Raw genomic sequence first — 26642 nt, 5'->3', positions numbered from 1 at the left:
TTTTTGCTTTTAAAAATCTTTATTATTGAGAGTATTACAGATGTCCCCTTTTTTCCTCCCATTGCCCCCTCCACCTGGTTTCCACCCCGCCCCAGGCCTTCACCACCCTATTGCCTGTGCCCATAGGTAATGTATATCTATATAATAAAAGGCCAGAGGCCATAAGTGTCATGATCAGAAAGACCACTAGACCAGTTGCCATGAGGTGGCATTGACCACTTCCCGGTCCCACTCTCCCTTACCCCCAGGCCCGCGAGTGGTAGCAGGGCAGGACTGGGGACTGGAGAGCAGGATGAACGGCTGACCTCTTGGTCCCTGCCCCCGACCAACAGGCTCCAATGGATCAGCGATGGTGAACAGGGGAATCAGGGTGGGTGGCAGGAGGACCGGGCTGGCTGTCAGGCCGTTGGGATCACCAGCTCATCCCCTGCTGCTCAGGGGCTCAAGCCTGTGGGAAAGCAGGCGCCAGTGACCTCACCTCCATGCGCGTGCGCTGGGTCGGCCGCTGATGGAATGTGCTGCCTGCTCAGTGCCGCTCACACCAGTGGCAGCGGCGCCTGAGTGAGCCCCTGAGCAGCCGGGGATGAACTGGTGACCCCAACGGCCTGACAGCCCAGCAGCGGAGGCAGTGTTCAGCCTGGGACTGGCAAACGGCAGAAGACAGCCCTGATGACAGGAAGCTAGGTCTAGGGACCCTACCCGCACGATTTCGTGCGCTGGGCCTCTAGTATGATATAAGATCTTTGGATAATCTCTTCGCACTCTCCGTCCCTCTTCCTTGTGAGATTCGTCAGTCTGTTCCATGTTTCCATGCCCTGGTTCTATTTTATTCATCAGTTTATTTTGTTCATTCGATTCCTTCTGTTTATTTTGATTTTTAGATTCAATTGTTGATAGATATGTATTTATTGCCACTTTATTATTCATATTTTTTATCTTTTTTTTATTATTCTTCCTCTTCTTAAAGAATACCCTTCAACATTTCACGTAATACTGGTTTGGAGGTAATGAACTCCTCTAGGTTTTTCTTGTCTGTAAAGCTCTTTATCTGACCTTCAATTCTAAATGATAGTTTGCTGGGTAATCTTGGTTGTAGGTCCTTGCTATTCATCACTTTGAATATTTCTTGCTACTCCCTTCTGACTTGCAAAGTTTCTGTTGAGAAATCAGCTGACCGTCTTCTGAGAGCTCCCTTGTAAGTAAGTAAGTAACTGCTTTTCTCTTGCTGCTTTTAATCCTTGGCATCTTAATTATGAAGTGTCTTGATGTGGTCCTCTTTTGATTTCTGTTGTTTGGGACTCTCTGTGCTTCCTGGACTTGTAAGTCTATTTCTCTCACCACATAGGGGAAGTTTTCTGTCATTATTTCTTCAAAAAGGTTTTCAATATCTTGCACTCTCTTTTCTCCTTCTGGCACCCCCATGAGGTACACTTGAAGTTGTTCCAGAGGCTCCTTATACTACCTTTATATCTTTGGATTCTTTTTCCTTTTTGCTCTTCTGATTGGGTATTTTTTGTTTCCTCATGTTCCAGATTGTTGATTTAATTCTTGGAACCCTCTACTCTACTGTTGAATCCCTCTAAATTATTTTTTATTTCAGTTAATGTATGCTTAATTTCTGATGGGTCCTTTTTCACGTCTTTGAAATTTTCACTAAGATCCTTAAAAGTCTGACTAAGTCCCTTGAATCTCTCATTAGGCTCCTTATAAACATTGTTTTGAACTCTGTATCCAGTAGTTTGCTTGCTTCCATTTCTTTCATTTGTGACATGTTTCTTTTTCTCCACATTTTGGCTGCTTCCCTGTGTTCGTTTCTATGTATTAGGTAGGCTGCTATGTCTCCTGGAATTGGTAGAGTGGCCTTGTATAGTAGGTGTCTTGTAGGGCCCACTGGCTCAGCCTCCCCAGTCACTTGAGCTGGGCTCTCTAAGTGCACCCCTGCATGGGCTGTGAGCACAGTCTTGTAGTTGAGCCTTGACTGCTGTTGGCGTCACTGGGAGGAATTGATCTCCAGGCCAACTGGCTGTGAAGACAAGCTGTGACTACAGTGGAAGAGCTGCTGTGTAGGAGACGCCCCTAAGGAGCAGGACTTGCTTCAATGCGACTTTGGTGCTTACTGAATCGGCTCCTTTAGTGTGTCGCTTGTGGATGTATAGAGTTGTAATCTGGTATAGTCTGGAGCTGTCCAACAGGTGTACTGGCTTTGGGGCCTCCTGGGAGGTGCAAAGTCAGCCACTGCCTGGGGCTACCCGGCAGGAGCTACAGAGAGATCTGCAGATGGCTGCTCCTTGTATTGGACTTGGAAGTGCCCAGGCAAAGCCCAGCTCTGAAGTAAGACAGGCTGGTGCTAGTGCTAGGTCTTGGGCCTCTTATTGATAGGTATGGGTCATGCTGATGCCAGCTGCTGTTTGTTTGAGAGCTTTTAGGATAATCTAAAGCCTGAGGCAGGACAGGCCCTTCATATGGAAAAGCTACTGCAAACAGCTTGGACCATAAGCCACCAGAAGCATCTAGATCAAATGACAATCTAGTAAATTCCAAATTACCTGCAAATTTCAATACCTCTTTCATATTATAGATGGGAAAGGTTAGGCCCAGAAAATACCTGCCTAGACCTAGCACATCTGTTCCCTGTAGCCTCTTGCTGATCTACTCCTTTGGCTACAGACAAAATCTAACATGTAGAAAAAAAAATCAGTTAGTTTTCCTGGTTGGTTATGAGTTTTTATTAGCAACTTCAGAAATAAGAAAAATAATGAGATAGTAAATATGCAGTATACCTAGGGTGAATATTTTTCATATGAATTGTAAATCCTTAACACACACACAGTATATCTGAAAGACAAAACTCACATTATTTCCAAGTGGCCCAAAGAGTGCTTATCTGTAGAAAAGATTCTCATTTGCAATTGAAATAAAACCTTTGTTGTAAAATATATATTTTATTGTTTCAACTATTTCATAAAATATATATTAAATGTTTATATGTTTAATTTCTTTTTTATAATTTAATTTTATTATTTTAAAATTAAATTTATTGGGGTAACATCTATTTTATAAAAAGCCTGTGGTCATCATGCCATCATGCTGTAATGACCACCCGGAGGTGCACTGATGGGTCTCGTGGTGGGTGGGGTGGGGTGGGGCGTGAGCTATGAGCAGCAGAGGGCAGGGTGCGAGCTGAGGCAAGCGGTGGCGAGCTACTCGCGCATGGATTTAGTTGGTTAATAAAATGATATAGATTTCAAGTGTACAATTCTATAATATATCATCTGTATATTGCATTATGTCAGTGATGACGAACCTTTTGAGCTCGGTGTGTCAGCATTTTGAAAAACCCTAACTTAACTCTGGTGCCGTGTCACATATAGAAATTTTTTGATCTTTGCAACCGTAGTCAAACAAAGATTTATATTTTTGATATTTATTTTATATATTTAAATGCCATTTAACAAAGAAAAATCAACCAAAAAAATGAGTTCGTGTGTCACCTCTGACACGCGTATCATAGGTTCGCCATCACTGGACTAAGGCTTTCTATTTTTAGAATCTACAAACTTATTTACTACTGAACCTTAAACTTAGTATATTCTACATAGATTAATTTTACTCCCTATGCAATTTAAAGACAGTGAACTAAATTTACCATGTTACATATAACTTGGGATGTTTCAAGAATTCCTTGAATATTGTAATTTTTAGAGATAGAAAATCTGCTGAAGCTTTCCTAAATTTCCAGGTACAAAACTTTAAAGGGTGTTTCTCAGAGTGGCAGTCTTGTCTATTGTCTAAAAGCCAAACTCTGGTAACCTCCAGAGTCACTTTCTTATCTATTGTATCATGTTTTGGCCTGCGTATATGGCTTTTACTGGGTGAGTTGTATTCATATCTTACTCCAGAAACAATTCAAGTCTCATTTTGTATGCACACCAAGAATCAAAAGTTGGAAAACCTTCAAAAATTAACAAAGAAAATTCCAAAGCCAAATGGAAAGGTTTATCTTTACCCATTGTTTTTAAGGGTGTTTATACTGCACTTCAAACGGTGGCCCCATGGGGAGGTAACTGTTTATCATCTAAGTCAGGAAGAGCTTTGAGGTTCAAGCCAGTGTTCCCGAGAAAAGCTTAGGTATCATAACAGTTCAATTGGATTGGAGAAATTCTAAAATGTCAAGTCACAGGCATTCTAACTCATTCTAAGAGTCTGAATCCAGATGCTATCAGAAAAATAAAAAAACAACAACACAGAAATTATTGTTGCATCAGGAATTCTATTTCCCAACAAATACTCACTAGGAAGTGCCTACCACTTCCCAAGCACTATTCTAGAGATCTGAGGTACATCAGTGAACAAAACAGAGATCTTTGCCCTGAGGTAAGCTTACATTTTAGTGGAGGTAAAGAAAGATAATAAACAATAATTAGTAAATCACAAAATATGTTAGAAGTTAAGACTTTAAAATGTTAACCACTCAGATATGTAGAAGTGTTTTTCATACAGCGAGAATATACAGTGCAGTGGTGAACTATGGTATAAATGTGCCTGGTACAGTCAAGAAAAAGCAAAAGACCGACGATGCTAAAGCACAGAAATTTAAAAACAAGAACAAAAGGACTCACTGTACACAAGTATAACGAAAAAATGTTCAGAATCAAGGCAAAATCTAAATTGAATGTAAGTTAGCAAAACCCCAAGGTTAGTAAATATAATTAACTCATTAATTCATAGGAAATTTGACATAGTGTCTCATTATACTTGATCATTTTTTAGTAAGTTGTATATTACCAATTGATAGTCTCTGGTCTTCTATGATACTACAGTTACTTATTTACTACTGAACTTTAAAATTCTATATTCTAAACTAGCTAATTTTACTACCTATGCAATTAAAGACACTGAACTAAATTTACCAGCTACATATAACCTTGGATGCTTCAAGATATTCTATATTTTTATTTTAATCAGTGATTTTCCACAAAACCTTTACAAAATTCACTACTGTATCCAATCTCAATATTACCTAGCTGAAGGTTAAAAGATTGTTCCTTATCATTTTACTACTAAATTTCATTATTTTTCTTAAGCTGTCAGGCCCAAAGTCACAAATGACATTTAAATTTTTAATTTTCATTTGAGGCATTTTTATGCCTTTTTCCTATGTGAAGCCTTCCCTGACCCATCCAAACAGGATGAATTACTCACCCTTTGTGCTACATCACGCTCATTAATATTTCTATTATGACTCAATGACACTATTATACACTATTATGTGTTAATGTATCCTCCTTCTGCCCTCCAAGACTGAGTTTCATGTGAAAACATGCCTTAATAATCTTTGAATACTAAGACACTAGCATAGTGCTTTTATGGATTGCTAAATAAGAGAACAAATGGAATAAATCACGTATGTATGTGTGGAAAAGATTAAGAGGAAAAGGAAAAAAGAAAGAAAGAGGAAGGCATATGTGAAGTGCCAATTTAAGGCATCTGCTCTGTGAAAAGATTAGGGAATGCATGCTGATTCATGTCTAAAGCAAAGGAAAGGAGTTACATTTAGTCAAGAAAAACATGGAAGGGTAGTGGTAAATGCTCTCTGAGGTTGCTTTTTATGGGCTATGAAAAACTACCTAACTTCCTAAAGTAACTGGGAGTGAAGGAGTGGAAATTTTAAGTATTACAATGAAAAAGTGGGATCCTCCCAATATCTTAATGTTTTAATGGGAAGCAATTGAATTTGAGGGAGTTATAAAAAATATATTTTTTTAATTTACAGTAAATTTTCAAGGAGTCATGTAACTAGGACTATAAGATACATAACAATTCCACCACCTCAAAAAATCCTTTCATGCAGACACTATAGAATCAACCTCACTCCCAGCCTCTAACCTCTGATAATTACTGATCCTATTCTCTACACTATAATTTTGCCTTTTCTAGAATCTAATCTAATAAAAGAGAAACATACAAATTGACCGCACCTCTGCTATGCCCAAACCACGCCCCGCAGCCAATCAGAGTGACTATATGCAAATTAACCCAACCAAGATGGCGGCTGGCAGCCACGGAGCTGGAGTGAGTAGGAGGCTTAGTTGCCCCGGCAATGGAGGAAGCCAAGCTTCCCACCTGCCCTGGCCAGCTGTGGCCTCCACTCAAGGCAACAAAGTTTCAATTACAGAAGATAAATAAATCCCAGATACCTGCTTCCAGCCAGCCTCCACTGGGAGCTTGGGTGGCTGGGGGCCATGGCCAGCCTGAAAACAGCCATCAGCCACTCACCCAGGCTGGCCAGGCACTCCAGCGGGACCCCCACCCTGAAGGGGGTGTGGCCAGTCTGAAAACGGTCCTCAGCCCCTCACCCGGGCTTGCCAGACACCCCAGCGGGACCCCCATCCTGACCCAGGACACCCTTTAGGGCAAACCAGCCAGCCCCCACCCATGCACCAGGCCTCTATCCTATATAATAAAAGGGTAATATGCAAATTGACCCTAACAGCAGAAGGACCGGGAATGACTGGTCACTATGACACACACTGACCACCAGGGGGCAGACGCTCAATGCAGGAGCTGCCCCCTGGTGGTAAGTGTGCTCCCACAGGGGGAGCTCTGCTCAGCCACAAGCCAGGCTGACGGCTGCCAGTACAGCGGTGGTGGTGGGAGCCTCTCCCGGCTCCTCAGCAGCGCTAAGGATATCCGACTGCAGCTTAGGCATGCTCCCCACTGGCAAGTGGACATCCCCCGAGGGCTCCCGGGCTGCCAGAGGGATGTCTGACTGACAGCTTGGGCCCATTTCCCCGGGAAGCGAGCCTAAGCCAGCAGGTGTTCATCCCCCGAGGGGTCCCAGACTGCAAGAGGGCACAGGCCGGGCTGAGGGACCCCCCCCCCCCAAGTGCACAAATTTTTGTGCACTGGGCCTCTAATCTATATAATCTATATAATAAAAGCCTAAGCAACCATTATTGTGGAACGACCAGAATGACTGGTCGCTATGATGCGCACTGAACACCAGGGACCAGACGCTCAATGCAGGAGCTGCCCCCTGGTGGTCAATGGACTCCCACAGGGGGAGCACTGCTCAGGCAGAAGCCGGGCTCACAGCTGGCGAGCGCAGCAGTGGTGGCGCGAGCCTCTCCTGACTCCAAGGCAGCACTAAGGAGCAGTGAGCAAGCAGGCGGTAAGGAGCAAGAAGGATGTCCAACGTATCCCGGACTGCAAGAGGGCACACGCTGGGCTGAGGTCCCCCCACCAGTGCATGAATTTCGTGCACCAGGCCTCTAGTGTCGTATAAATGGACTCATACAGTATATAGCCTTTAGAGTCTCATATCTTTTACTTAACATAATGCATTTGAGATGCATCCTTGTTGTTGTGCACAGAAACAGGTCTTTTCTTTTTTTATTGTTGAATTGGTTATACTTAGTGGGAGAAATAGAGAAAAGAATGCCCACTTCATCTTCCTGCAAGTAGAAGTCCTCTTAAATTTCATTTTTACAACCATCTTCCCCATCTTTAGAGTGGACGATAAAAGAAATAATACTGCATTTATTCCTATTAAACTTGAGCTCAGACAACTAATTTAGAGAACCTAAAACATAAGATAAGCAATTGTCAATTTTTGAACATCCTTGGGATTTCACTTGGCCTTAATACAAAGGTGAACCTCTTTGAAGCATTTTACTCAGTTTATGTACAAGATTTTTAAGAGCAATACTAACAAACCAGTGATATACCAGAAGGATAACTAAGATTATGGTGATTACGGAAGATTGAAGGAACTAGAGATACCTTACTGAGTAGAAAAAAAGGGGGGAACTGAGGAGAAAGAGTTATGTAATAGCAATATTTTAATATTAATTAGCCTCACATTTGGAAAAGGTGGCAGAAAGCACGGTCAGATAGTTTGGATTCATATACATAGAATTTCTTAACAATTTCAACTGCACAAAAATGTAAACTATTTAGCTATCCTAAGCTAAAAAATATCAGAAGTATTTAAACAACAACCGCATATCCACCAGTAAGAAATATCAGTAAATGGATTGCTTCAGTAGGAGAGAGACTAGAGTAGTGACACTTAGTCTATTATCTGTGGTGCTAACTGAAATGGTGCTGTGGAGTTCCAGAAAGCAGGTCAGGGGGTGCAACTACTGCTGAGCAGGCAAAATGCCTGATTTCCTTGCCTTGCATCAACAAGACATCCCGTATATTCTGCATTTACGCTGGTTTTTAGAATAAGAGGTGGAAATGGGGTTGAGAGAAAGATTATGCTTTAAAATAGAAGTTCAAAAAATGAAATCAGACCACCTTCCTACACCAGAATAAACTCAAAATGGATTAAAGGCTTAAATATAAAACCTAAAACCATAATAAAACTCCTAGATGAAAACACAGGCAATAAAATCACAGATACTTCTGTTAGCAATATTTTCTTCTGATTTATCTTCCTGCGTAAGGGAGACAAAAGAAAAAATAAACATGCTACAACAAACTAAAAAGTTTTTTCAGAGCAAGGGAAACCATCAACAAAATCGAAAAGACAACCTACTGAATGCATGAAGCTATTCGCCAATGATACATCCCATAAGGAGTTAATATCCAAAATTTATTAAAAACTCATACAACTCAACTAGAAAAACAAACCAAAAACAAAACAACCCAATTAAAAAGTGGCAAGAAGACCTGAACAGACACTTCTCCAAAGAAGACATCTAAATGGCCAATAGACATATGCAAAGTTGCTCATCATCACTAATCTTTAGCAAAATGCAAATCAAAACCACAAGATACCACCTCACACATGTCAGAATGGTTATCATCAATCATAATCCACAAATAACAAGCATTGGCGAAGATGTAGAGAAAAGTGCACTATTGGTAGGAACAGAGATTGGTGGAATCATTATGGAAAACAAGTGTGGAGGTTCCTTAAAAAGGTAAAAATAGATATGCCTTATGACCCAGCAATTCCACTTTTGGGGATATATCCAAAGAAACCCAAAACACTTATCTGTAAGAATATATGTACCTCCACGTTCACTGCAACATTATTTACAACTAGAGGCCCGATGCACAAAATTCATGCAAGGGCCTTGGCCCTGGCCCCCACCCGCCGCCACCATGGCCCGGGGCTTCTGCCACCTCTGCCTGGGCCCCCACCTCTTGCAGCTTTATCCAGAAGGAAGGACATCTGGAAGGACATCCGGTCTAATTAGCATATTATGCTTTTATTGTTATAGATAACTAAGATATGGAACAATCCAAGAGCCCATCATTAGATGAGTGGATAAAAAAGCTGTGGTACATATACCTACTGGAATACTACTCAGGCAGCCTATATAATAAAAGGGTAATATGCAAATTGATCAAACGGTGGAATGACCAGTAGGCAGGGGGCGGGGCTAGCGAGTGGTGCCAACGCAGGTGCCAGCCGGCAGAGGGAGGAGATGGTGATCAGGGAGCAGGACAAATAACAATATTAAAATATTTCTTCACCCTAACTGGTTTGGCTCAGTGGATAGAGCATCGGCCTGCAGACTCAAGGGTCCCAGGTTCGATTCCAGTGAAGGGCATGTACCTTGGTTGTGGGCACATCCCCAGTGGGGAGTGTGCAGGAGGCAGCTGATCGATGTTTCTCTCTCATCGATGTTTCTAATTCTCTATCCCTCTCCCTTCCTCTCAGTAAAAAATCAATAAAATACATTTTTTAAAAATTTCTTCTAATTAATTCACTTTCAGTGTACATGAATTCGCACACTGGGCCACTAGTAAAAAATAATGAAATCTTACCTTCTGCGATGGCATAGATGGACCTAGAGGGTATTATGCTAGTGAAATAACTCAGACAGAGAAAGAAAAATAGCAAATGATTTCACTTATATTTAGAATTTAAAGAACAGAATAAACAAAATGGAAATAGACTCATAGACATAGAGAACAGACTAATGGTTGCCAGAGGGAAAGGAGTTTGGTGCAACTGGGTGAAAAAAGGTGAAAGGATTAAGAAGTACAAATTGGTAGCTACAAAAGACTCACAGAGATGTAAAGTACAGCACAGGGAATATAGTCAGTAATATTGTATGGAGCCAGCTGGTACCTGAAATATTGGGAGGACCACTCTGTGAAGTACATGACTGTCTAACCACTATGCAGGACATCTGAAATTAATACAGAATAATGCTAAATGTAAACTGTAATTGAAATTCTTAAAAATTAACAAACTGATGACCTGGAGTCTCTGAATTCTATATTCTGTGATTAATCTCCTAGTTTGCAGCTATAATCCAGAAAAAAAAGGCACCTTTACTGCAGGATCCCTGCAAACAAGATTACTGTAGGTCATTTTAAAGGCCTCCTTTGCTCCTACAATGGGGACTAAGGGGCGGAGCAGATAACTGTTTCAGCTCCCCACTTTACCTGTCAGAATAGCCTACATTGTGCCTAGATTTTATCTTTCTCTGGAAAAAATTAGTAATTAAACTAAGTGCTCTTCACTTTCAAAAATAAAAAATAGCTTAAGGAAAGTAAACCTTACAAACCCATGAAGTAATATATTTTAAATCTGTACTTAGAAAAATTAATTATATAACTAAAGTTTAAGTGAACACAGTGTACTATCTTCTCCAAAAATAATCAGGTAACTTCTCCAAAAATAAGATCTATTTGCTACATATTAGAACACTAAAAAATTAGAAATAATATATGTAAGTCTCTACACACTTAAATCTTTAAAATACCTTCTCTTGAAAGTTACAGAACCATTTCATGATTCATATATACATTAATGACAGTGACCACAATATTTGATCTACAGAAAATGTTTTTATTTTTTATGTTATTTCATTTTATAATTTTTAATCTAAAGCATTTTTTACTGAATTTATTGGGGTGACATTGGTTAACAACATTATACAGGTTTCAGGTGCACAATTCTACAACACATCATCTGTACACTGTATTGTGTGTTCACCACCCCAAGTTAAGTCTCCATCCATCACCATTAATCCCCCCAATACCCTCTCCACCTCCTCCCACCCCCTCTTTCCTTTCCATTCCCTACCCACCTGGCAATAGCCACACTGTTGTCCATGTCCATGAGTTTTTTCCTCTTTTTTTTTTCCTTTTTTGCTCAATCCCAATCCCCCTCCCCCCCCCCCCACACACACACAGAGGAAATGTTTTTGAAAAGTTTTGAATTATTGCCTGACCAGCTTGGCTCAGTGGTTGAGCGTTGACCTCTGAACCAGAAGGTCACAGTTCGATTCCCGGTCAGGGCATATGCCTGGGCTTGATCCCCAGTGTGGGTCATGCAGGAGGCAGCCCATCAATGATTCTCTCTCATCATTGATGTTTCTATCTCTCTCTCCCTCTCCCTTCCTCTCTGAAATCAATAAAAATATACTTTTAAAAAGAAAACTTTTGAATTATTAATCTTACATAGCTTAAAAAATTAACACACATCTCACTGTATCATCTTTCTTATTGCCTTATAACTAGTGAAATTTGCATCATAAATCAACTAGAGATTCTATTTTCAACACAGTTTAGTTCATTGGCTTCTCATTGGCTTCTCAGAAATAACATTCACCATTAGACGTAATTCTAAAAGTCTCTGATCTATATTTTGCTGAGACCTGACTCAGAAGGTGGCAGGCAGGTGTGCAGAAGGGGTCCAGTTTGTAGAAAGTCCATCTGATCACTCAGCATGGATATCTCAACGTGACCTAATTGTTTTCTGTTGATAGTTGTTTATGTATTTTGTGAATGCATCAATCATATGTTAAATGGTATATCACAGGAATTAAGATCTTCCGATTCAAAAACAACAACTTGTGAACATTAGAAACATCAGGCTCTATATATTACATGTGTTTTTTAGTCAGGTATCATTTATAAATTTATAAATAAAATATAAAAATATAATCACCACACAACATAGAAACCATGGCAGTATCTCAAAATATTCTCATATCGCCCTAACCGGTTTGGCTCAGTGGATAGAGCGTCGGCATGCGGATTGAAGGGTCCCAGGTTCAATTCCGATCAAGGGCATATACCTTGGTTGCAGGCACATCCCCAGTAGGGGGTGTGCAGGAGGCAGCTGATCGATGTTTCTCTCTCATTGATGTTTCTAGTTCTCTATCCCTCTCCCTTCCTCTCTGTAAAAAAAACAATAAAATATATATTTTTTAAAATACTCTCATATCCTTTGCTTTAAAAAAACTTTTTAATAAAAGGTAATATATTAATGACAGAAAATTTAAGAAATACAGAACAGCAAACATAAGAAAAAAGTAACCATTTTTAAATGCAAAATAACCAACTTCTAATAGAAAAGCATTAGTGATTATATGGACCACCTTTTAAACTGCAAAGGGCCGACTGAATTCAGATTTTGTTTCTCTATGTAATTAAATTCAACCCTTTTTCACAAACCCACAGGACTGCTAAACTGTGATTTAATAAGTACTCATAGTAAAACTTGTTTATTTTAACATCAAAAAGCCGAGAATAGAACCTTTAGATTAAATTTGAGACTCTCATAAGTTATATTACCAAAACAGAGTACTGATTTGAAACTATGCCATTAATATTGTAAAGATAATAAAGACTTTGAAAACATCTAATGATCAAGTTTCCTTTAGGAAGACTAGATTACAGAATTAATGTAATAAATTATTATTCTTACTAATATTTATTCTATATAACTAGAGGCCCAGTGCACAGATTCGTACACGAGTGGGGTCCCTTAGCCTGGCCAGCGATCGAGGCCTAACATGGGGGCCGCAGCCGGGGGGAGGGCCCATGGGAGGTTGGCTGTGGGAGCACACTGACCACCAGGGGACAGCTCCTGCATTGAGCGTCTACCCCCTGGTGGTCAGCACGCATCATAGTGACTGGTCGACCAGTCGTTCCAGTCATCCGGTTTGTTTGGTCCTAACTGTCACTTAGGCTTTTATATAGATATCTTGCTATTATCAGCTATAGTTTAGATCTATATTTTTAATTAAAAATATTTTATAACTCTGAAAGAATATAGCTCCTATCTTCCCTTTTAAATTTTGAGATTTATGTTTTTGACATAAATGTATTTATGGATTTATTTTAAGAAAACCAAAGTAGAGCATTTCTTTTCACATACCTCTTTTTAACCTACTTACTGCTAAAACTTTTTCAGAGTTTAATGAAGCAGAGATTAAGCAATCAAATTTAATGCCTAGATGATTCTTTGTAAATTGATTAAAATACCATCTACTAATCTTTAAAGATGGGCTACCTTTTATTTTAAGCTTTTATTTTAATTACTTATAGAAAGTGACTCTGCTCCTTGCATGTGGCAATTAATATACTCATTATTTTTATATTAAACACAAAAAATGCCTATTTATTTATATTAAGAGCAGACAAAATGAACTTTAATACCAAAAAAAGTAAAAAAAGAGTCACTTTATAGTGATTAAAGTTTCAATTTATCAAGAAGTCTTAATAAATTTAAATTTCTATGTGCTTAAGGGTATGGTCTCAAAGACAAAGGAAATATTTACAGATCTATAAGGAGAAATAGAGAAATCCACTATCTCAGAGATTTTAATATACCACTGTGTTGGTAATTGATTCAAGTCAATTTTTAAAAATTAGTAAGGCTATATAATGTTAAAAGAACATGACTTATGACCAACCTAATTTTTATAAAGTTGTAATTCTCCAAACCCGAATAGTATCATGACATTAAAAAGCTTGAATGAGTAGTTTTTTATAATGATAGTAAAAAATATACATGTAAGAAAAAAATTTTAAAGCCCAAGAGGCTCTACCAGAAAATTCTGTTAAACTTTCAGTAACAGATCATTCTCACACAACTCATCCAAAACATAGACAGAGAGGCAATACTCCTTAGCTTATTTTATGCAAAACCTTGATATCAAAACCCAACAAAGACAACAGGAAAAAAATTATAAGTCATTCTCATTCATGAACATGTATGTAAATATCCCAACTTCATATAGGAAAAGGGGTTCTGGGAACCACACAAGGGCAAAGAAATGATCACTCTTCAGATCAGGATAATGATTACGCTGGGGAAAGGAATATGGGTGTGATCATGTAAGAGTATCTTAGAGTGTGGGTAGAGGGGAGTGGGAGATTGGGAATTTATAATTATTTCCATAATCAACCATATATTGTATGTACTTTTCTGTATGTTCATTAAACACATTTCACAACAAAAGAACAAAACATTTTAAAGTAATCTTCATTATAGTAAATTTATGGAAGTTACATACTCTATTAACATCTGCAATTGGTAATGGAGAGCTAATAGGCTAAGGACATTATTTAACCTTTTTCTTATAAATTCTTATACTGACTTATTTTATTGCACGTATGTTCTTTTTCTAATGAAAAAATCTAATGAATCACAGTTTACTATGACTATGAGTTTCAAAGTACACATTCAGTATTTTTAATCCATCCTAGAAATGGATACACATCTGAGAACAGAGATTCTTTCCCAGGAACATAGGCCAAAAGATTATGCATTCTAAAATCACTTTTATGCTTCTCATGATTTGGCATGGTTGCTATCTAAATCACACCAGACTGTATCATTTCTAAAACTTCAAGCTTATTAAAAAGAGAGCTGTTGGGAGATAAATAATACACTTGTGCTATTACCTTTTAGCCGGTGACTTAGAATCTGTTCCAAAATAGCTGCAAAATTATTAAATTCAGGAGAAGAATCATCAATTGTCTCAAAGCAGGACCGATCAATCAGGGTCTTTACAGAAAACCTATGAAAAAAAGGAGATTATTATTGCTTTTAAGCAGAGTTGATTTATTCACCCAAGTAGCAAAAACAGGAAGAAAGCAATTTGGGGAGGTATTAGAGAAATACTTTATAAGATTATATATTTTGAAAACTTCCTCTATTCAAATTCACTGTGTAAATAGAAACATTTACAGAAATATCAGGCTTTTCATTTATATATTTACTATCTGTTGATTATACTAAGCCACTGTCCTCACAGTTATTAAAATCAGAATTTAAAAAATGACCTAAATTATTAACTCCAAAATACTTGAAAGCTATGACACTACTTGTAAGAAATTTGAGCATCAGACCAAAATGCTTTCAAGAGTTTCGAAGTACAACATTTAATAAACTTTGATGTCAGTGTTCATGATATGTAGATCCAAAGTTTTTATGAGCTATAAATAGGGAGACTTAAAAATATGTAAAGTATGCTATACTTTTTCCTCTCATCAGAATGTCCTTTATCTTATTTCTGACTGCCAAAAATCAACACATTTTCCAAGACTCCATTCAGATAACATCGCTTCAGTGAAGGATTATCCTCTAACACAGGGGTCCTCAAACTACGGCCCGCGGGCCACATGCGGCCCACCGAAAACATTTATCTGGCCCGCCGGGTGTTTTTGCCGCCGCTGTGTGCATAGGAATTTGTTCATAGTTTTTTTTTTAAACTATAGTCTGGCCCTCCAACGGTCTGAGGGACAGTGAACTGGCCCCCTGTTTAAAAAGTTTGAGGACCCCTGCAACATATTCCTAGCAAACTAATATTTTGTTTGTATCTCCCTCCAGAGACAATTACAATTTATCCTACTGCCATTATTTGTGTTGTCTATCTTTATCTTATTAAAATATAAATTCCTTCAGGGCAATGAATGAAATTGAAAAATATATTACAAAGAATCAACAGTAAAGGAGATGAAACAGAGGATCAAATAAGTGATTTGGAAGATAAGAAAGTATAAAATACCCAATCAGAACAGCAAAAAGAAAAAAGAATTTTTAAAAATGAGGACATTTTAAGGAAACTTTGGGAACATCAAGTGTACCAACATTAACATCTTGGGGGTGCCAGAAAGAAAAAAGAGAGCAAGTAATTGAAAAACTATTTGAAAAATAATGACAGAAAACTTCCCTAATCTGGAGAAGGAAATAGACATACAAGTTCAGAAAGTGCAGAGAATCCCAAACAAGATGAACCCAAAGAGGCCCACACCAAGACACATCAGAATTAAAATGTTAAAGATAAAGAAAGAATCTTCAAAGTAGCAAGAGATAAGTAATTTGTTACGTACAAGGGAGTTCCCATAAGACTGTCAGCTGATTTCTCAACAGAAACTTTGCAGGCCAGAAGGAATTGGCATGAAATATTCAAGTGATGAACAGCAGGACCTACAACCATGATTACTCTACCCAGCAAAGTTATCATTTAGAATCAAGGGACATGTAAAGAGCTTCCCAGACAATAGAAAGCTAAAGGAGTTTATCACCACCAAACCAGAATTACAAAAAACTGTTAAAAAGTCTTTTTTAAGAAGAAGAAAAAAGATTAAAAATATGAATAATAAAATGGCAATAAAAACATGTGTGTCAACAATTATTTTAAGTGCAAATGGGTTAAATGTTCCATTCGAAAAACATAGGTGGTTGAATGGATAACAAAACAAGATCCTTACATATACAGTCTACAAGAGACTGCTTCAGATTGAAAGACACACAGAGACTGGAAGTAAAGAGATGGGAAAAGATATTTTATGAAAATAGAAGCAAATGAACAAACAAAAGCTGGAGTAGCAATACTTATACCAGACAAAATAGACTTTAAAAAAAAAAGCTATAATAAGAGACAAAGAAGGACCCAGCAATTCCACTTCTGGGTATTTACCCAAAGAAATCCAAAACACTAAATTGAAAAGACATATGCATTCATATGTTCATTGCTGCATTATTTACAATAACCAAGATATGGAAGCAATCTAAATGTCCACTGATGGATGAGTGGATAAAGAAGTAGTAGTGCATATATACAATAAAATATGGCTGAGCAATAAATAATCAGTAAATCTCCCCATCAGCAACAACATGGATGGACCCAGAGGGTATTGTGCTGAGTGAAATGAGTCAGACAGGAAAAGACAAATGCCATATGCTTTCACTTATAAAATCTAAAAAACAAATGAACAGGCAAATCACAAAGAGGATGCCTATAGGTACAGAGAATATTTTGATGGCTGCCGGATGGGAAGGGGGTGTAGGAATGGGTGTAACAGTTGATGGGATTAAGAAGTACAAGTTGGTAGTTACAGAATAGTCATGGGGATGTTAAGTACAGCATAGGGAATATAGTCAACAATATGGTAGCCCTAGCCAGTTTGGCTCAGTGGATAGAGCATCAGCCTATGGACCAAAGGGTCCTGGGTTCGATTCTGGTCAAGGGCATGGATCTCATTTGCAGGGTCCTCCCCAGCCCAGGCCCTGTGTTTCTCTTACATTAATATTCCTCTCTGTCTTTCCCTCTCTCTTTCACTCTCTCTAAAAATAAATGGAAATGTTCTCAGGAGAGGATTAAAAAATAATATTGTAATAACTATGTATGGTGTCAGATGGAGACTATATTTATTGGAGTGATCACTTCATCTACACTAATAAAAGGGTAACATGCTAATGAGACCGGACGTCTTCCAGACATCCATCCAGACAAAGCCATGGTGGCGGGGGCCAAGGCAGAGGTGGTTAGGGGCTACCAAGCTGGCAGGGGAGGGCAGTAAAAGGCAATTAGGCCAGCAGGAGAGGGCAGTTAGCGGTGACCAGGTTGGCAGAAGAGGGCAGTTAGGGGCAACCAGGCCAGCAGGGGAGTGGCAGTTAGGGGTGACCAGGCAGGCAGGCAGAGTGGTTAGGGGCAATCAGGCAGGCAGGTGAGCAGTTAGGAGCCAGCAGACCCGGATATCCCCTGAGGGGTCCCGGATTGGAGAGGGTGCAGGCCGGGCTGAGGGACCACCCCCCCCCCCGTATGAATTTCGTGCACCAGGCCTCTAGTAAGTTATATAATCTCTAATCACTGAGTTGTGTACCTGAAGCTAATATGATATTGTACATCAACTCTAATTGAAAAATTAAAAATATTTATTAAAAAAGAAGTGCACTTCACTATAAGACCCTTTTGTGGAATTTTTATATTTTTCAAGTTCTTATGTAAAAGCTATTACTTAGACTTGATTTGGTATTTTTAGACATTCATCAAATTATCATTTTATTATTTGAAAACCAGTCCTTTTTAAGAAATAGATGACTAATATTAACATCATCATTATCAGGAAATAGCTCAGCATCTGTGTGATATTTTTTAAATGTATTAAAATTCATTTTACAGATTTGGTTTTTATAGCACATCTTAGCTTACTGTGTTATGGACAAAAAGATTCTGGAATTATGGAGCTAGCTACACGATTCTAGAGAAGTGGTGAGTGGGAAGACTTGGCTAGCTAGACTTAAGGATCTAATTCACCTTCTGAAATTTAGGTTTGTGTTGGCAAGAGAACAGGGTATAATTGATGAAACAAAGCTGAGAAATATTCTTTTTCTGCATTATTCGCTTTGATATATTACAAATTATTTAAACTGCTTTTTCACCCTGAAAATATCTTTCTGCTTGGAAATAACAGAAATTGTGTGTAATGATGTGCTTTGTGATATTTGGATTTTGCTTTTGTTTTAGTTTTTAGGGAGAGTTTGAGTTAAAAGTAATTTAGCATTCTGAGACTCACCATCTTGGGTTTTTGTCATGCAGATATTGTCTTCTATAGAAATATAAACTACTGATAACATGATGAAAAAAGACTCTTATTTTATTGACTACTTAATGATCTGTATATGGCTCTGGATCCTACAGAAATGTATGTGTTACTCTCCACGGCTATTGCATTTTACAAAGTAGATAATTTGTTAGGTAATTTTGTATTAGTCCTGAAGGACAGTAGTGACTAAAATTTCATCAGACTGTTATAGGTGGCTGAATTCTAACCTAGCTCTTTTGATGAAATAAGCACTTTGTTAGTTTTATCTTTTTAAATATAATTTCGGTTTATTTCACCAATGTAGATTAATATCTGAGATACTGTGATTTTCTAAAGCAGTACGTTCCTCCTCTTTGTGATTGCAGAGTCAGCTTTTCCTATTCAATTCCATCGAATAAAGATTATAGAGAAACACTCCGACATTCAGAAGTTTCCTTCCATTTAGGTCAAAGGTGGAGGTGAAGATGTGTGGTTTTTGTTTATTCATTTTAGGAACACTTTTCCTAAAAATTTATATCTTACTGGACAAGAACATCATACTTAAAAAGTTTGATGGGGACAGTCAAAGTTTTCTGGGGATTTGCAACGTTTTTCTGGTGTAGTATCCTCAAAGTTTGCTGAGGATGTGCAACATTTTTCTGGTGAAATGGACATAAGAAATAAAAATAAGTTTTCAAGCCCCTTTTTAATCTGGCTTCTGTTTACCATTTTATTTCTATTCATTTAGTCATGCATTTCATCTAAATTAACTATGTTTCTGGTACAAGAGAACAACTTCATCAATGTTACTTCCTAGGGTTTTTTTTTTCCTTTTATGTAACAGCTTCCTCCACTGAACTCCAGCTGTTGTTACAGATGGATTATTGTTTAACTACATGTTACTATCTCAACTTTTCTTAGTCAAGGTTATTTGTCAGAACCAAATAAGACTGAAAATTATCTGAGTAATTATTTTCTCAAGGATATATAATTACTATCATTCTATTTGTATAAGATAAAAGTGATTTCATTGTATACAAAGAATCGCAAGGTGTACTCTTCGACCCAGGCCCTTTCAGAGGTCTGAAAGGTCAAAATTATTTTCTTAACAATTATAAGACATTGTTTGCTTTTTTGGGTCTCATTTTTTACCAAGCATATTTTGGAGTTTTCCAGAGACTACATGGTATATATCAGAATAGACTGAAAGCAGAAGCAGATATGAGAATCTAGTTATCTTCTATTAAACACAAGATTAAAGATATTTGCAAAGATGTAAAGCAGTGCTATTCTTGCCATTTTTGTTATTTTGGAAAATAATAGTTCTCATTAAAATATATTATCTATGCTAACAAGTAATGGGTTTATTTTGTTTGTAATTAATAAATAAGTCAGTCCATACTTGGCACAGTTCCAATATGCACTAATTTCAGTTACTACAATTAAATAATAACAGTCTCATAACAACATGGTTTCTATTAGAATACTATAATATGTTAACTGTGAGTAATTGCATAAAATGCTGCTAGCTCTCTAGTTAGAGGATCACATGTGAATAACAAATATAGGTCTTGATCAGTGATCAATCACATTACTTTTTTCATAGTCTGTCTAGGACTGGTCACTTTGCACCTGTTATTAGTTCATGCACAGAAATCAAAGCCTATAGCTGTGTTGTCTTCTGGTCTCCTGGTGATAAACCCACATGTTGTTTCATGAAAATGAATTATTGATGAGTGATGGGCCAACAAAGATGAAAACATGGCAGAGAAATGGAAAGTGATAATGCTAGAAGTGAAATTTGAATCAGACACAAATGGAGTTATGGAAGAAATAGTTGATCATGGGAATAATGACACTGCTTCTTCTGTTCAAGATCATTTAGATATGCAGCCAGAGAAACTTATTAAAGGCAAACATAAATGAGTAAAGTGGTTGTGACGAAAGGATGAAGATGTCCCAAAGGAAGAGACATCGACAAACCACTTCACAGTATTGGGCCTCTGAGAGATTTTCACAACTTTGAAAGTGCAAAGGATAAAGTGTTGAAAACTGATTTAAACCTAGAAGGGAATATGTCCATTTGTCATGGCATGAAAATATGCTTATTCCATATATTAAGTTATACAATGAGAAGAAGGAAAGCACTATTCAAACTACTCTTAATTTTTTTATTATTTATTAGTTTCAGATGTATAGCAGTGTTCAAACTGTTCTTGATAAGTTTTTTCCAAAGAAGAAACTTTGTCAATATTTCTAATGTTTTAAATTACAGTGTACTAAATAAATGTTTTACATTTTTCATTTCCCTCTACATTATAGCTAGAATAGGGTAAATATATTACTATGATAATTGATATCAGTTTTAGGGGTTGGCCACAGATTTAACACTAAAATTTCTAACAGCTGCATGAGAAGAAGAGAAGTTGTTATTTATACATTCATTTGGGTTCAGTAGATATAAATAAAGCAATTGCCTAGAGATACAATTATTGGCATTAAAATAAGACAGATGTTTCTCACAGAAATATTCACAGAAGAAGATACTTTCTGACATAATAAACAATTTTCTTGACAACAACTTCAAGAAGACCCTCTGTGATTGCTTCTTCTGATGACCCTCAATGTAGGCGGATGTAATCTTACCAATGCACAACTGGGCAAAAGCAATGGGGACAGGAGAGTGTGAATCAATGCAGTCTATATATCCAGCTGCTCTTGGATGATTTGGACTGACCCAAACATCCTATCTAATAATAGACAAACATGGTAATTAACCGTACCTCCAACACGCTTCCCATTGGCTAATCAAGGTGATATGCAAATTAACTGCCAACCAAGATGGCGGCCGACAGCCAGGCAGCTGAAGCGAACAGGAGGCTTGCTTGCTCCAGTGAAGGAGGAAGCCAAGGTTCCCCGCCTGCCACCGCCCAGCTCTGAGCTGCACTCTAAGAAACAATGTTGCAATTATAGAAGCTAAACAAACCCCAGAAACCTGCTTTCAGCCAGCCGGGCCTCAGAGCTGGAGTTGCAACAGTGTTTCAATTATAGAAGTCAAACAAACCCAGATACCTGCTTTCAGCAGCCGAGGTCTCAGAGCTGAAGCCGAGCCTCAGAGCTAAAGCTGGCTCTCAGCTCCAGTGACAGCTATAGAAGGTAAATAAATCCCAGAATAAAAAAGAAAAAAAGGAGAGGTTGGGAGCTTCAGTCACCCGCCAGCCTGAAAACGGCCCTCAGCCCCTCACCCAGACTGGCCAGGCACCCCAGTGGGGACCCCCACCCTGAAGGGTGTGTGACCAGCTGCAAACAGCCATCATCCCCTCATCCAGGCTGGCCAGGCACCCAAGTGGGAGCCCCACCCTGATCCGGAACACCCTTCAGGGCAAACCAGCCAGCCCCCACCCGTGCACCAAGCCTCTATCCTATGTAGTAAAAGGGTAATATGCAAACTGACCCTAACAGCAGAAAGACTGGGAATGACTGGTTACTATGACACACACTGACCACCAGAGGGCAGACGCTCAATGCAGGAGCTGCCCTCTGGTGGTCAGGACGCTCTCACATGGGAGGAGCTCTGCTCAGCCACAAGCCAGGCTGATGGCTGCCAGTACAGTGGTGGATGTGGGAGCCTCTCCTGCCTCCTCAGCAGCGCTAAGGATGTCCGACTGCAGTTTAGGCCTGCTCCCTGCTGGCAAGTGGACATCCCCCGAGGGCTGCCGGGCTGCCAGAGGGATGTCTGATTGCCATCTTAGGCCCAATCCCCCGGGGAGCGGGTCTAAGCCAGCCCCATCCCCTGAGGGGTCCCAGACTGCGAGAGGGCACAGGCCAGGCTGAGGGACCCCCCTTTTCCCCCGAGTGCACAAATTTTTGTGCACCGGGCCTCTAGTCTACACTAATAAAAGAGAAACATGCAAATTGCTGTCACTCTAGTACACCCTTCAGCCAATCAGAGAGACTATGCAAATTAACCCAACAAATATGGCGGTTAATTTGCATATGCAGGCATGGAGCAAAGACTGAAGGCTCCTGCTGGAGTGAAGAGTGAAGACTGAAGAGTGAAGACTGAAGAGGCTTGGCTTCTCCACTGAGGCCAGACCAAAGGCCTGGGCCCCGGGTGCCAGAGGAAAACCGGTGCCAGCAGCCAGGGGAAGGAAGGCCTATTGCACGAATCTTCATGCAATGGGCTTCTAGTATATTTTATAAGCCTGTAAGACCTCAGTCTTACAAGAGTGGATAAGTTTCACATATTCTTCCTTGAATATCTTATCTCTCAACTGAGCTTCTGACATTTATCCATCAGCAGTGAAGTTAAGACAATACCTTCTAGAAAATGTGTAGGGGACACCTATTCTCTGTTGTCATTTGAATATGGACCCAGTTTTAGCTAGGGGAAGAGATAATGACCTTCTGTGAATATTGTAACGCCTACCTAGGACCAGCACCTGAGAAGCTGATCACCCTACCTCCATTGTGGACACCTACTATTACAACTCTAAGAATCCTTCAAAATACTGAACCTGCTCCAAACAACATAACTAATGTTGATCCAAGTCCCAAGCCAAAGTTCTATTACATTGAGCATGACAGAGTTTTATCCAAAAATATTAATTCACTGTAGCCAAGGTATGAAGTCTTATGAGGCATACTAAAGCAAATAGTAACAAGAAGAGTAAGTCACTGAATTTAAAGTAACTTAAAGGATTATATCACCAATAAAATGCAGTAACTTTTCATATTCCTGCACTTCATCCACCAAGTTCAAACAGAGGAACAGACTTTTTTCTGATTATTCAGCAACCAGAATGTTAAGAAGTTCAGAGTGCTAAAGCTCACTCACTGAACTCAGGCCTCTGGGTGCTTTTTTTTTAACACATGATAAATTTACTTATCTGCTTTCCTAATTCACAACCAATCATAATGAGCAAGTCAGGATGGAAACCCAGGATGGAGCAAGCAGAAAGAAAAGAGCTGTTAGATACAGGCAGAATTGTAAGAAATAACAGCTAACGTGGTAGGAAGAGATAGCATATGCAAAAGCAGATGAATTCCAAACAATCTTTTGGGGTCATATAGCAAAAAGCTCTATGTATCTTGAGAATCTCCAAGAGCTGCCACTGCACAGAACATATTCATAGAAACAGGCCAAGAGTAAGATTATCAACAAAGGTTATATTGTACTATGCAGTCTTTTTAAAGAGGGTAGAAAAATGGGTAATTCTTTTCTAAAAGCAACTCATCCAAAATGCTTAAAATATTATTGTTTACTGTGGTTTAAATCTGAACACTTAAATTGGAAGCTGCAGTTATATAGAAGACTGTACTGCACAATAAATGCTGAGTAAAGCACTATAGTTGAAGGAAGAATTTTAAGCTTAACTCAAACCTTAGTTACATGGAAAATATGAACACTTGATTCTCTGACTACACTGGAAATGTTAGGTGTTTCTGTTATTTGAAATAACATTCAAGTTATGAAATAATATCCTGACCAATAGAAAACTAAGAACAACTATGTAACTGTCATTAAAAGTAGTTTATTTTTAAAATCATCATTTGTCTCCACTCTGCTTAGCTCATCACACTATCGTCTTAAATCACTCATTAGTCCTCTAGCCACAAGACAAGAAAATTATGACTTTGTGAGGGGAGTTTCTCTTTAAGTATTAATTTAAGAGTTTAACAAATTTTATTTTTAAAACTGGTATGCATACATACTTAAATATATACATTTTAATATTGTCCTCATAAAACAATGTTAAGCTATAGAAAGAGAATTTAGATTTTAATTCTGTCAAAAGAACTAAAATCAAAAGAATATATAAGCTTTTCAATAACCTATGAAGCTTGAAAATAACAGAAAAAAATGAATAATACCTGATTTTCTATGAAGAATGAAGGTTTTAGAAAATGCCTGAAGGGCTTTAAAATTTAATTTTTCAAAGTTCTAAATGAAGAGAAAATGCAGGGAAAATAATACTAGTTGGCATATAGAACCAAAGTCAATCTATGAATATTTCAGAATTGAGTGTAGGATATTTAGATGCCTCAAATGACCTATTTTCTCTCCACACAATCTGTGAAAAATATGATAAAACTGTACTTATTTGTTGAGATAAATATCACCCAGATATTTTTAGTCTACAATATATAAATTTGCACTGAAAATACCTCATGAAATAACTACATATACAATCACAATGAACCAAACTTCAGCTCAATTCCATCCAATCCCATGATCCTACCTAATCAAACAACCCAATTCTAAAGTTCAAAGTATAGCAATATTGGGGTTTTTTCCACTTTCCTCTATACCAGCAACAAACAAGTGGAATTTGACATGAAAAACACATGCCATTTACATTAGCATCTCCCAAAATGAAATACTCCAGATATAGCTCACTTGATGGGGGTGCTGTGGTGACTGGGCCTCTGGACAGCAGGACCCACAGCCTTCATGCCAGCCCCCAGACTGTGCCCCCATCCCTGTCCTGTCCTCATGGTTCTACCACCAAACCCTGCCCAGCTCCTGTTGGTGCCTTGGAGGTCCACCTGCCCATGGTGTCCCCAGCAGGACCTGCAGAGGGGGTGCGGGGGGCGGGGAGGAGGGAGAGGGAGGGCAGGCTGCAGGTACTGTTCAAGTAGTTCTAAAAAGTGACCTTCACTAGCCACAGAAATCAGACAAGGAAAAAATAAATAAAAGGCATCCAAATTGCAAAGGAAGAAGCAAAACTCATTATTTGCATATGACATGGTACTATACAGAAAGAACCCTAAAGATTCTTTAATCAGGGGTGGGCAAACTTTTTGACTCGAGGGCCACAATGGGTTCTTAAACTGGACCGGAGGGCCGGAACAAAAGCATGGATGGAGTGTTTGTGTGAACTAATATAAATTCAAAGTAAACATCATTACATAAAAGGGTACGGTCTTTTTTTTTTTTTTAGTTTTATTCATTTCAAACGGGCCGTATCCGGCCCACGGGCCGTAGTTTGCCCACAGCTGCACTAAAATATGATTACAACTGTCAGCCAATGGTTACTGGCACCAAGTCAATGCCAACAGGAATCTCCAACTTGGGGTGGGGTGAAGAAGGAAACTTTACTCAGTGCAAACAGCTCAACTGAGATCCATCAGGACTATGGGAACAGCATGGCTATGGAACAGCTCTGTGCGGAGGTCCTGGGGCCAGGAAGCCCCAGAGCGAGGCCCCTTTCCAGCCAGACAGCTCTGCTCTCGTCTGGTCTGCTCCCGGGAGTCAGTGTTTCAGCTCCAGGCCCCGGAGGGGAAACACAGCCTCAGCCCCTGATAGAAAGGGAAAGTGAGCTCTGGTAATACTGTTCTTCTGTGAGATGTTTTTAAGCCTAAAGAAGTGTGTGATTATATAATAACGTTTTAAACCTAAATAGAGAGTACGCCTAAATTGTTTAAGGAGTAAGGAAAAACATTACTTTCAAAGTATGAATAGATACACAAGAATGGTAGTGTGTGTGCAAGGGGTTGTTTTACTTGGTTTGGCTTTGTAAACTGTTCAATTTTTCCAGAACATCATTAGAGAATTACAAAATAAAATGTTTCTGTTTATAGACAAAAAGGCACATGGCTGATCTATCTACCATTAAACATATGCCTACCATTACCTTGCTCATATTTAGAGAAATTCAAAAACAAATATGAACACACTTTGCTTGAAGGTTACTTTTTTAATTTTAGGGCTGTCATTGAAGGTTAGCAATGATCTAGTCCAAGGTTATTTTACACACGAGAAAACTGGAAAATGGGAAGGTTGCATGGCTTGTTAAAAGACATACAATTATTTAAAGAAAAGTAAACTTAGAACTCAATTATATTTCCATTAAACCAACTTCCCAATGTAAATATCAAACCACCTCGGATTTGATATGTAAAAATGAAGACATAAACTCATTACTAGAGATGGATGAGATACTCAGAGTTTGGCAACTCTGAAAAGCAGAGAAAAGCAACAGAAACACATCAATATTGATTTTTTCATTTTGCTGAACTTTAAGTGGGGCCATTTAAAACAGCCAAATGACCTACAGTGACTT

The 26642-nt window shown here is 38.6% G+C and overlaps 1 protein-coding gene across 5 annotated transcripts in view; it reads right to left on the bottom strand.

Annotated features, from left to right (window-relative positions):
- Window positions 1-26642, bottom strand: part of RUNDC3B (RUN domain containing 3B) — a 104242-nt gene that overhangs the window by 75023 nt on the left and 2577 nt on the right. For all 5 annotated transcript variants that reach the window (XM_059712209.1, XM_059712212.1, XM_059712214.1 and 2 more), the window contains exon 2: window positions 14668-14783. In XM_059712209.1, coding sequence (XP_059568192.1) covers window positions 14668-14783 — 116 coding nt within the window. The remainder of the gene's footprint in view (window positions 1-14667; window positions 14784-26642) is intronic.

Source organism: Myotis daubentonii, chromosome 10, assembly GCF_963259705.1.
Source record: "Myotis daubentonii chromosome 10, mMyoDau2.1, whole genome shotgun sequence".
In the NCBI taxonomy this organism is placed as follows: domain Eukaryota; kingdom Metazoa; phylum Chordata; class Mammalia; order Chiroptera; family Vespertilionidae; genus Myotis; species Myotis daubentonii.
Note: the sequence above shows the minus strand (reverse complement) of the source record. Positions and strands in the feature narration are given on the sequence as shown.